This window comes from Saccoglossus kowalevskii, chromosome 2 (assembly GCF_978046115.1).
Source record: "Saccoglossus kowalevskii chromosome 2, keSacKowa6.1, whole genome shotgun sequence".
NCBI lineage: Eukaryota > Metazoa > Hemichordata > Enteropneusta > Harrimaniidae > Saccoglossus > Saccoglossus kowalevskii.
The window spans coordinates 14,908,379-14,920,871 of NC_140642.1; the positions used below are offsets into that span (position 1 = coordinate 14,908,379).

The 12,493-nt window shown below is 34.7% G+C and overlaps 1 protein-coding gene across 5 annotated transcripts in view; it reads left to right on the forward strand.

Annotated features, from left to right (window-relative positions):
* Window positions 1–326: 326 nt before the first annotated feature.
* The window catches only part of LOC100370420 (serine/threonine-protein phosphatase 4 regulatory subunit 4), a 64,747-nt gene continuing 52,580 nt past the window's right edge, over window positions 327–12,493 (forward strand). For all 5 annotated transcript variants that reach the window (XM_078011837.2, XM_085491946.1, XM_085491949.1 and 2 more), the window contains exons 1-2: window positions 327–633; window positions 730–803. In XM_078011837.2, the coding sequence (XP_077867963.1) occupies window positions 544–633; window positions 730–803 (164 nt within the window). In that variant the 5' untranslated portion in view covers window positions 327–543. The remainder of the gene's footprint in view (window positions 634–729; window positions 804–12,493) is intronic.

A 12,493-nucleotide genomic window follows, 5' to 3' on the forward strand; every position in this document is an offset into this window, starting at 1 on the left:
AGTATTGTCGTTCACCTCAATTCTTAAAAAGCGTGAAGCCTTACGTGACTGATGCGGCTGTCAATCTGATGAGTCGATGTTACAGCGGTTCAAAACTATCCTTTAGGCGTAATTTCTAGAAATACTGTAATTACGTTATCTTCTGTATAACTAAAATATATTATGACTACAATGTAGACAACATTTGTTTCTGTTGGTGACCTTTAATTCCGCAACTTTCTTTTTATTTTATGTAAGTGGTACCGGGAGGGGTATGGTCGGTTTAAAAGTTGAACTCTCGTTCGAATCTCGCTGTGAAGTCTCATCGTTTTCTTGATCGCGATGCATGACGGGAGTCCGTGACGTAACTAAATTTAGGAATGGCGGCGTGTTGTTTGTGTATTGCTGTTCGCTGTTAAATCGGAAAATGTAATCGATTGTCTGTGGATCCAGCTTGTTTACCATGACACCGAAATATATTTAGACAAAATAATTATTCCGCTTTTACCTTTTGTACTGATCGACCACATATCACATATGTGGGAGGCTAGAGACTAGTGCACGATGACGATGGACTGGTCAGAAGGGGCTGACCAACTTGCTGAGAATTTTGCAGAACTCAGTTTGGAAAGAACTATTACGAAAGGGTTCAAGGTTTGCAGCCTGTTGTTTTTTTCAGTTTGGCTTTGTATTTCTGTCAGTCTTTATAATGCAAATGTGGTCCTATGACGAGTATCTTTTTATTTACAGTCCGCAGAGGAGATCGATCGACTGACAGTTGACGAAAAACTAAGTGACATCGAACGTGCTGTTTACCTACTCAGGTAAGATGTCGAAAATATAGTACCTCTCGCATTTTCATATAGCGGTAACAAGACATTACTTCATTGTTTTAATCAACCAATCTACATACCAAATACTTGTTTTACGTATTTACCAACCAGCCTCAATGTCACAATACATAATTTAGCAATTTTACGAATAACTGGCAGTAATCCGTTGTTGCTAGTACTGATCGCCATTCGATATGTACTGATTTTGTCACATTAGTGTTTGTGTATGTATATTCACTGCCCCCCCCCCCCCGTCACAGGACACTAATATTATTATCACTCATAGTACAAGTTCTGATTTTATATCCAAGCTTTTACAGGGTTAGTGCATTGTGTGAGTGAAATATTATCTCATTGTCTTTAAACAATTTTCTTTGATTGATAATAATTCACATTGTTAGCAATATACAACCTTTTCATCCCATGTTACCAGGCAAAATTTGTAAATATGTGACTTGTCTTCACCTTAGAAACCAGTGCAAAAACTAAGATGACAACTTCAAAAATGTGTATTTGTCTCTCAGGAAATTGGGGGATATAGGGGACAATGAACTACTACAGCCATTTTTGTTTTTGCTGAGTAAGCAGAAATAAAATTATCTCTCCCTCCTATATTTGTGACCAATCAGGAGAAAAACAAAGTAATATGGTACATTAAAAAATAAATCCATAATATAGGCTGGTACCGTAAATACCACTAGTACAAACAATTTATTTTATGAGAAGAAAAATACATCTCCTAAAAATGCCAATGTCTGAATGGTGCTTGAGATTTACACTAAAGCAGCTGCTGTGATTCTATGCTCTGTTCCAATGTGTAAACTACACCATAAACTTTTTTTTTCTTCACGTTAGAAACTTGATAAACATAATTGATCTGTGATTAATTGGATACTCATTTTACATACAAGTTACACAAAAATATACCTGCCTGAATGTTAAATTGCCTTCTTTAAAAAAGGTGTGTAGTTTTCTCTATTCTATTTGCTCTATCAGAAGTCCATTTCTAACGGAAGCGTACTGTAAAAAATTTTTGCTCAGAATTTATTTTTGCTGAATGGATGTTTTAGTAAAAATAAAATCCAGCAAATGTGCCTTTTTCCTTTTACATTCAACTCATCAAAAAATCAGTGAAAATAAACTCCATACAAAACACCCAAACAATATATTCAGCAAAAATTAATTGCAGCCAATATAAAGTATTTTACAGTATATAAACCAAAAATTGCATTGATTGTATACTGCGTCATTAAAATATAAATTATTTTGACCATATGTAATTTACGTAAATGCATGTTCTGCTAATAGAGCAAATATGGTAGATGATGATAAATGACCTGGGAGAGCTGAAGTGAACTTTTTTGGTTACACAATGCACTTCAAATATAGTAAACATGTACTGTAGAATACTTTATTTTTGCTTGGAATTGATTTTCGCTATTTTCGCTGAAGGAATGATTCAGTGATTAAAATCCAGCGAATATACCATTTTCCTATATTTTACATTCAACTTGTCAAAATTCAAATTCATTTTACAAGAAAAATGCAGCTATTGAATGTTTACTATAAAGTACAAAATAAATATATCGATAGAATTCTTTAACACAATAAAGCTAGTGTGAATTTGTTTTTTGATTTTACATAATTGTTTTTGCTGTAAAAAAACCAGACACGCATATCTAAAGACTTTGTCACTTCTCAATGTACATTATGGTTTTTTTTTATTATTGTAATGTTTGGTTGCTCCTTATATCTTTGAATCCTTCTATATAGGTTTTGATTGTTGTGTATATAGTTTCTCTTTCGTTTGCGTTATAAGGTGCAGTTGGTTGTAAAATGTTGTTTGTCTTTAATTTTTGACAAACTTTAAGTATTTGATGTCATGCTGTTTCAATTTGGCGACCAACCATGAATTTACGAAATATATTGTTGTCATGACCCATTTTTACACCTGCACACTAATGTAGCATGCATACATGTTACTGCATGTGTGTTGTATTTCACCGTTAATCCTGTTTGCCATACAAACTCATTCAGTTTGCATGTGTACCCTGTTCATTTTCAAAAGATATTTATTGAGTGTGTCTTTTTTTTTAGCCTTCGCAGACGAAGTCTGCCGAAGGCTTATAGATTGGGTTCTGTCCGTCCATCCGTTCGTCCGTCTTTTACCTCGTATAACTTTAATATGCTCTGTCCAATTTTTTTCCAAATTGGTGCAAATGTATATCTCAATGCCATACATATGCACGCCAAGTATTTTTTTGATTCGCTAAAGTTTCATTGTGTTTTTCTGTGATTTTCAACATTTTACTAGTACAAATGCCGAAATTTGCCGGAAAAATCCGAGTACTAACGACATCTCGCAAGAGAACTGGCATACTGTATTGCGAATGCACCAGTCCAACCGCTGAGGAAATCGGCGGCGATTTCGTCTGAGGATATTGTGTTTTGGGACTGTATCTTTCTTTGCACAAGGCTTTCGCAGGTCCTCTTTTTTTACTTTGAGAAATTCTGTCAACCAAAGCATAAATATGTGTTTTCTCTGTACATAAAATTTCACACGATTTGTTACCTTGCCCGTACCATCAAAGATGGAAGGGAAAGGTATATTAAGGGACAAATTTTGTCCGGCGTTGTCGTCGTCATCGTCGTCGTCGTTGTCGTCGTCGTTAATAATTGTTATTGTGTGCATAATAACTTTACTAATTCTATTCCAAACTTTATCAAACTTGGTCACCTTATTCATCAGTATAAAGTCTTCCCTGAGTTTGAACAACAGATGTCCTGTATGAAAATATCATGCAAAAATTGAGAAAATCTGATAAAATATTTTGACTGTTTCTACTTGACTGATCACTCGTGATACACATCAAAGGTCACTGATCTCAGTGGAAATATGCATTGTTGTATGTGTTCAATGAAGCAAATGATTCATCTTGTAATAATATCCTTGGTATTAATGTATCTCAGAATTCCATACTGGGTTTCAAAACCAACTCATGGAGAGATTGCACAGTCTGATACACATTTGCAAACCTACCAATAAAATCTTTACAGAAAACAAGATGTCAGAAAATCAATATAAGCACTGCTATGAACTGGGTGCCAAACTTTGATCAAGATCTGAAGCTGATAGAAAATCTGTTTAGTCAAAAGTTATCAAATCAAAAACAATACATAAAAAATACATTAAAAGCAAAACATTTCATCCACATTTTAAAAAGAAAATTATTCTAAATTATATGTATTCTGTATTTGACAAACAGTTCATTCGACAAATGAAAACTCACAGGAATTTGTTTCAGCTATTAGAACAGAATGATAGTTTTTATAATACTAGTTTAAAAACGCACTTCAGTGATTGCAGTGTTTGAAGATGTAGTTTCTCAGGAGGCAACAGTACTGTTGACTTCTCCCTCCACTGGACACCAACTATTTAAGTTGATTTGCATACAAAGCAGAGCTTGCAACAAGATAGCTATTCATAAAGGGTGTTTTTTTACTTTTCATATAATACAGTAGTCACACAATGAGGCAGTTCATATTTGTCTCAGTGAATCATTCATTTTTGACAGACACCTCTACAAAATACTTGAACTAAAGCCAGCTAAATTTTTCTGTTATCTTGCATGTTTTATGAATCTATTCACATCTAAATGCAGCACTTTTTTTTGCAATGAGACATTTGTTTTTATTCTAAAATATCTCAATTACTTTCAATAAAGCTGGAAATTATGTTCCTTAAAATAATTAAACAAATAAGGCACCAATGTTTTTGTAAGATATTTACATCTTTTAAGGACATTCGGTAGACTGATTCCCCACTGTTGGTTCAACCCCAAAACTCGTTTGTATTCAAAATTAATTATGACAATGCATATTTACATTGAAACAAACTATGATAAAGGGAATTATATCATATAACAAAGGGCAAGGTCATCAGAGTTCAACTATGTTTAATATTAATGTATGATAATAAAAACTTGATAATATTCTTCTGGATTTTTGCACTTTATTTGTATCATTGTCGTATGAGAAGTAATCTTGTCCTTATTAGAGATATTGAAACTAATCCAGGGCCACAAACTAGTTTATCCAAACAGACACAACACTGACTCTACATATTTGCAGATCTGATTTGTATACTGCCTTGTCATTTTACCTCTTGTACTGGTTTGGTGCTATCTGGTTTCCTTGCTGAGAATAATGCTGACCTGAATGGAGAGTGCTATAAACTTGAAAATGCCATAGAAATCACGTTTGCCTATTTATGTCCATGCAACTTTAGAATGACAACTAGTGAAGGCAGTGTCATTCATGACTTGTTAATTTGTGAATTTCCAAAAATGTAGTTAAAATTGTATCCTTTTTGTTCATGCTCTAACTTTTCTGCACAACACAAATAGAAATTATTAGTCCCTGTTCGAATGAAGTCCGAAAACAGGGACTTATGTTTTGACCTCTGTGTGTCCGTGCGTCTGTGCGTGCGTCCAGACCTGTATCTTAGAAATGCCAGGACCAATCACAATCAAACTTCACACATACATCATACATGATATCATACATATGCACGTCCATTTGTTTCATGATCTGATTCAAGATGTCCGAATGTCGCCCATTTTTGTACTAAAAATCATCAAAATCAAGCATTTCCCTGGCTGTTTACAGATGGATTTTGTTCAAACCTTGTATATACGTTGGATTTTATCGGACCTTGATGAACATCATTTTGTTTTACGATCTGATTCAAGATGGCCGAATGGCAGCCATTTTTGTGCTAAAAAATCTCAAAAAAATCAAGCATTTCTCAGCTGTTTACAGATGGATTTTGTTCAAACTTGATATATACATTAGACATTATGCGACCTTTATGCAAATAATTTTGTTTTTCAGATAACATTCAAAATGAATGGGCTTCTAGACCCATATTTCCAACTTGTTTTGACTGATTATGTTCAAATTTTAAATATTCATTATACATCATGTCATAGATAGACAGATGTTTTGGTTTGACGATCCTATTCAAAATGGCCGAATGGTTGTCATTTTTGTGCTAAAAAATCATCAAATATCAAGCATTTCTGGCATTTATGGATGGATTTCGTTCAAACTTGGTACATACATTAGACATTACGGGCTCCTGATGCACGTCATTTTATTTTTCAGATCAGACTCAAAATGGCTGTCCGGTGGCCATTTTATTTTAATGAATGGGTTTCCAGACCCATATGTCTGACTTGTTTTGACTGATTATGTTCAAATTTTTAATATTCATTATACATCATGTCACAGATATACGGATATATTGGTTTGACGTTCCTTTTCAAAGTGGCCTAATGGTGGCTATTTTTGTGCTAAAAAATTTGTTTTATTTTTTAGATCGGATTCTGAATGGCTGACTCGTGGTCATTTTGTTTTAATGAATGGGCTTTTAGAGCCATATCTCTGACATGCTTTGACTGACTATGTTCAAATTTCATATATTCATTATACATATATTCATAATGGCTGATTTTGTTTTAATTAAGGTAGAGATGCAGTTTATTTGTGAATTTCAATCAAAAATATCTTTTTTCGTTTTTTATATAGATTTTTATCTAAAGAACATTCTGTGAAAATTTGACCAATGAATTCTTATTAGAACACCGTTAAAATTGCTGGTTATTTTCTGATTAAAAATAAAAAACACTCACACGTGGCAATGTTTATGTCCAATTGCCTAATTTGCATGAGTAATCAAATAACAGGACCTTTGATTGACAATATGCAAATCGAGATTGTACGGGTCATAGTTCATTCAATTCACGCGCATGTGCAATTATTCTCAAATCAGTTATCGCTCGCTAGCAAACCAAACATTATATTTCCTCAGCGTTTTTTCCTAATTTTTATCATTACATTATGCGTGGTGTGAAAAGAAAGAGAGGTAGAAAGAAGATTCAGATGATTTCTATGTCGGAAGAGGCAAAAGCTACACTGAAGGCATCAGCCCGCCGAACGAAAAACAAAATCGATGTGAGCGTCCAAACGTGACTTTCCCTGAAGGCGTGAATCCGAGTTTCTGATTGACTGAGAGATTTTATTTTTAAATAATTGTTCTCAAAAAATAAACTGAGCATGTGAAGAATAATTTAACATTGTTTACAGTGATAACAGCTCATTGTCGAAACGAAGCTTACCCATTCACGCTAGTCATAATAAACATCATACTCTTGAATAGGCGTCATTCATGACTACGGTAAAACTTAGACTCTATTTTAGGCATCAGGAATGATTAAAATGTCCGAAAATGACGCCAAAATACACCTCAAAAGTCCTATTTTATTTTTTTCTAAATCCCATCCCGAATTTACGGCAGAATCTGGTCCCTAAAATAAGGGACACGTGAGCTTTGATTCTAACCGGATATATTGCACTGGGTCGGGAAGATACAAACTTTCCGATCATTCGCAAGTTTTGCTAGGTGGTGCGAGACAGCTTTGTTTGCAACCGGACGAACTCCGTTTAATTCAATGAAGCAAACAACTGACAATGCTAAATTAAATTGCAGAGGTACGCTAAAATTAATTGAAAACAAGCAAATAATTTCAATGAAAAATAAATCACAGAGAGAGGTAACTTGATACATTAACAACTCTTTTGACGCGCTGACCGCTTCTCCGCGTCTGATGTTTTGTTTTCCTTGTCATAATACTTACTGATTGATGATTTTGTTTTGATTTTTGAGTTTTTTAGCCTGCAACTCGGCCACGACCTTTGCTTTTTCCGTGAAAAATGGGGAAGTTTACGTCAATTTGACGGACATTCCATTTTTTTTTAAACTAACGAACACACTGATTAGCACTCCTATTTTTTTCATTTGCTGATTTCTATTCAGAAAAATTCGACCGCTCGAAAATGCACCTTAATTTTGCACTCTTAAAACATGTCAAATTTCCAACACAAATTATTTAAAACTGGTCGAAATTTTAAAACTTTTACGTTAGGAGCTGGAGCTCTCTTCTTGCAGGCGACCGTCGCCGGTAGTACAAAAGCATGTTTTGTACGTACATCCGTGCGCTGATTGTATGCGACTGTCTTAGAAAATCCCTGAATAAGGCGTTACCAAAATGGAAAAAATAAAAAAATTGCCTTCTTAAAAAACGAACAGAATTCAAATATTTCTTTTAACAAATATGTTGCAGTGGGAAAAATGGGATTGGAAACGCTGAACAAAACTTCTGTGCCTCGCGTTTCGATTCTAGGATTACGCGATTATTCATTATTGTGCGTTCGCTTCCTGGAGTTGGTTCTCAATACTACATAAAAATCATCGAGGATAAATAATTTAATATCCCACTTTGTACTCTTCATGGTAAACCACAGGCTCTCGTAGATTTTTTATTGAAAATACATCGAAGAGAAGCCATGATGTTTTGATCGTGATAAAAGGTCACCTTCCTAGGACCGCCCCCTGTTTAATAATTCATGAGATGACGTAATGTTTACTGGGCATTGACACGTGTTTTTACCGACCCCACCAAAACACTGGTATGAATGACGTGTTTCTGATTTATATATTCAAGAGCAGTTGTTCTGGTCCAACGATTTTACATAAAATGTCTATGTCTATACATTAACTTTCAATTTCAATAGTCTAGAAAGTATGACAAAGTATGACAAAGCAGTAATTCCCGGTTTAACGCGCAAATATGCAAATTAGCCTTTTTCTCGTCTTCTATTTTTGGTGAATTCTCGGGTTTTAATTTAAAATAGCTGATAGACGCTTTGGTCAATTGCCTCGAAAATTTCACACATTATTGACAAGGTGTTCCCCCTTCAAAATGCGTCCGGACAGTTTATTACGGCGAGTGGAACAAAAATAACAAGTCCGCAATTAACATGGATATATAAATTATGCAAAAATAGAAAAGAGTGAACTTTGAGGTCATGCTGTGCGACTTTGAAAGCAGTTAGAGAGATGAGTGGACGCATTTGAATTAGTAGTATACCAAGGTATCCAGTGATGTAATTTTACCCACAAACGGACTTGAAGTTTTTAAGCTAATTTTTTTTAAACCACTTTTGTCCAAAAAAGCATATTTTTGACCCAAAATCAAAAACGCATTCTGGATATTTAAAATAAAGACAAGTTTTACAAAGTTTGTATAATAAGCTTTCAGAAAATATATAACATGTTGGATATATAATACCATCTTCATTGTCTAATTACTCAATTAAAAAGCAAGCCAAATAAACTGCATCTCTACCTTAATGCTGTTCCAGAGCAATATCTGTCAATACTCGTTTGACGATCAGATACAAATGTCAATCATTTAAATGTTAAACAATCATCATAATATATTCCTGACATGTTTATATTCCAGCTATATTACTATAAACAAAACTTTATGTCTTAAATTTGATAACTAACAGGGACTGTGCCATGCATGGCTTGTTTATATTAAGGGAATTAAGTAAAGAAAAAATAAAGCGTGCTGCAAAACTAGATGTTTGCATCATATTTATTGAATTAAGCTCACCATCATCTTGCTGTGTACTTCTGGTGATCACAACCCAAGATCATACATGATTGCTATGTTCACAGGGCAACATTCTATCGGAGCCGAACTACTGCTCCTCCCACGGATTAACAGGAGATTATCTCCAATGCGTTCATACGGTCGGGGGCCGAATGAGAGCCGAGATCTGCCAGAGTTTGACTCAGTTCGATCACAGCCGAACTGAACGGTGCCCTCGAATAATTAGTGACTGAAAACGATTTTAGTGTCGTGCTTGTGTTTTTTCTTTACATGGTACGATGCTGTTGAGCTAGGAGAAAAAAGAGCCTGAGCATGGAGGGAGAAAAGACAATGACTGGTATTATGATTTAGGTACTAGTATCTCGAATAAACAGGAAATACGGCAGCTAAAATGCGTTTAATACAGCCTATTCGCTCAAGTTATTGTATTACAAAATTACCATTTTGTAACTATTCAACTGTAGTGATAACTAATCTACTAGGAAGAATCACAGATTCTCTCTATCTATCATAGAGAGATTATCTAAACCTACCAGGAACACGTCACCGTACCACGATCACTTCTACGATTTTTATCTTTAGTTTCTTTAAACGGTTTCCATTCAGTCATTCTTTCAAGTTTTTGTTGCATAATTTCGTACGCCATTTTTTTGTTTCCCGTTGAGCTATCAATCTATCACAATAATTTGTTACTGTATATTAGGACCCATACCTCTTCGTCAAGCCGGAAATTGCGTGAAATTACAAAAGATGTTGTCTCCGCCATTATTGAAATTAGAGGTTACTTGAAGATGATGATTGAGGGCGTGATTTCGATTGGAGCCATGTTGGGACTCAACCCTATCGGAGTTCAACCCCGAGGGTTTAGTGGAGCCGAACTTGGCTCGAGCCGAACGTGTTCACACGGCCATTTTTGCTGGCTCGAGCTGGCTCGAGCCGTTGGGCTCTGATAAAATGCTGTCGTGTGAACGTAGCAATAGTTTCTGAACTTAATCTCATACTCATAACCTAAAGGTAGTATGAAAATAATGCCTTATGTCAATGCATATGGATAATAAAATTTGTTTAGTAAACTTAGATGAAAAGCATCATCAGTATGTCACAAACAACACATCAATATTGCATAATAATGACCAACATTTGCATATTAATTAACCATATCACTTTATTTTCTATTCGTTATTACATTATGAATTTGGATAACTGATTGTTTACATGATTTAACCGTACGGCTTCTTAATCTGTCAAATGTGAGACAGTACAGTGGAAATGTGTAAACAAGTTTGCTACTCAGTCATAATTTCAGTCTTAGCTTTAGAATCATTCAGACCAAAATAGTCCATTTACTTGTATAATAATGTTTAGTTTAGTAACACTAACAGTAATATAAGGGTCGGAATTGTTGTACCCTCCTTAGTTTGTCATTGAGAGAGGCTAGAAGACAGTCCACACCTTTTTAACACAGCTCACTCTATCAATAACATTGCTCAGTAAAGTAAATAGATTGCAAAGTGTGTCATGCAGGGTCATCACTTGAATACTCTGAAATAAAATCTGTGAAGAAAAATAATGAAAATAATTATTGTACACCACAAAGGAAAAAATACTTTGATTTTTTCACGGTTTTGGGTGATAAATAATGCAGCAGACAGATGTCTGCAAATGAACAGGCTCAAGTGTTTTCATTATAATGTCTACTTGAACTTATCATCCTTCCCTGAGCAGTGGAGGTATACACTTAAATTTTATTTTGAACTTTACTACTTTGGCTACTATAGTTGATCCAATCATGCACAGTTACTCATCCATATAATTGTCAATGTGTACATGCTGGTACCACTGTTCTCCTGTCCACATCAAGCAAGATCCATTTATACATGTCCCACAAACAAAAAAAATAGCCATGTCAGGACTTGAACTTCACAGAGGCATCAAATGCTTGATGTCTAATGAGTTTGCCCATCAAAACATACTATATTCCCCAATATTATTCTTTCATGGAAAGGCAGTTTTATAAATTTTGAAATTGGGTGCCCACATAACTTTGAAATTCAAGGTAGATGGAATAGTGACTGTTTTATTTAGGATATACATGTACAACTAATACAACTTTCTTGTTGTCCAGTTAACATACAAGAAATACTATATGCTGCTTGATTTGAAAAGTATGAAATAAATAAGTGCAAGGGATAATGTTTTTATTTTTCCCTCTTTAAAAAAAAGTACATGTACTAGCACTCTAGAGTCACAAAGTGTAATCATAGACCCTGAGGTCTAATATTGTACAATGTATTTTTTGAGGGGAGGTAAGGCATTTTATGGTTTTCAATTTAGTGGCTTTTACGCTATATTTGACAAACACCATGGTGGTCAACAGGGGAGTGTATATGACTTTGGTTGACATGGAGTTTTGCATTTACACATTTGTATGCGTTCTTTTACATATTGCAGCCTGTTGCTAACCCTTGTATGTTTGTACAGATGCTTTCAACTGGGCAACCAAGAATGTGATGAACAATTTCTTATTCAGTCTCCACTGTCATTGTCCTCAGTTAGTTAGCCGCGACATTAAAATATACCAAACCATTTACAGTTGCGCCTTGAAATTATACCCTCCCATACTTATTCGTATCAATTGTGTTGGCAAAGGGCAAAGGTGCCTCTTGCAGAGAGTTAGAGATTTATTTACACCTTTACTGTTTTTATGTAATTCACACAAAGAAAAAAACATAGGCTTGTATAATTTTCAAAATTAATGAAGGCCCACATTGTTTATGAGAATAATTAGGTACATAGAAATGTAGGTAATATAAACAATAGCAATCAAGTCTCACAAGGAGTACAGACACTGCCCTTAATTTTGACACAGTTCTTCGCCAGTATTGAGTGTTTTTATATAATGTCATAATCCAGGTTTGCTTTCTTGGGAGCTTTTTTTTGAATTAAAATTGTGTGCTTGGTGACCAATGTTTAATTGCCTCCACTGTTACTACTGCTGCAGAGGTGAGTCCTATTACCTGATGTATTTACAAGTGCTGTGTTTTGTACCATGGTCACTAGATAATCACCCTTGTCTATGTTGGGTACACCCTGAATTTGTCTTTTGTTTCTTAACCTAAATGTCTATTTATTCTCTATGTAATCGGGGAAATTACATGG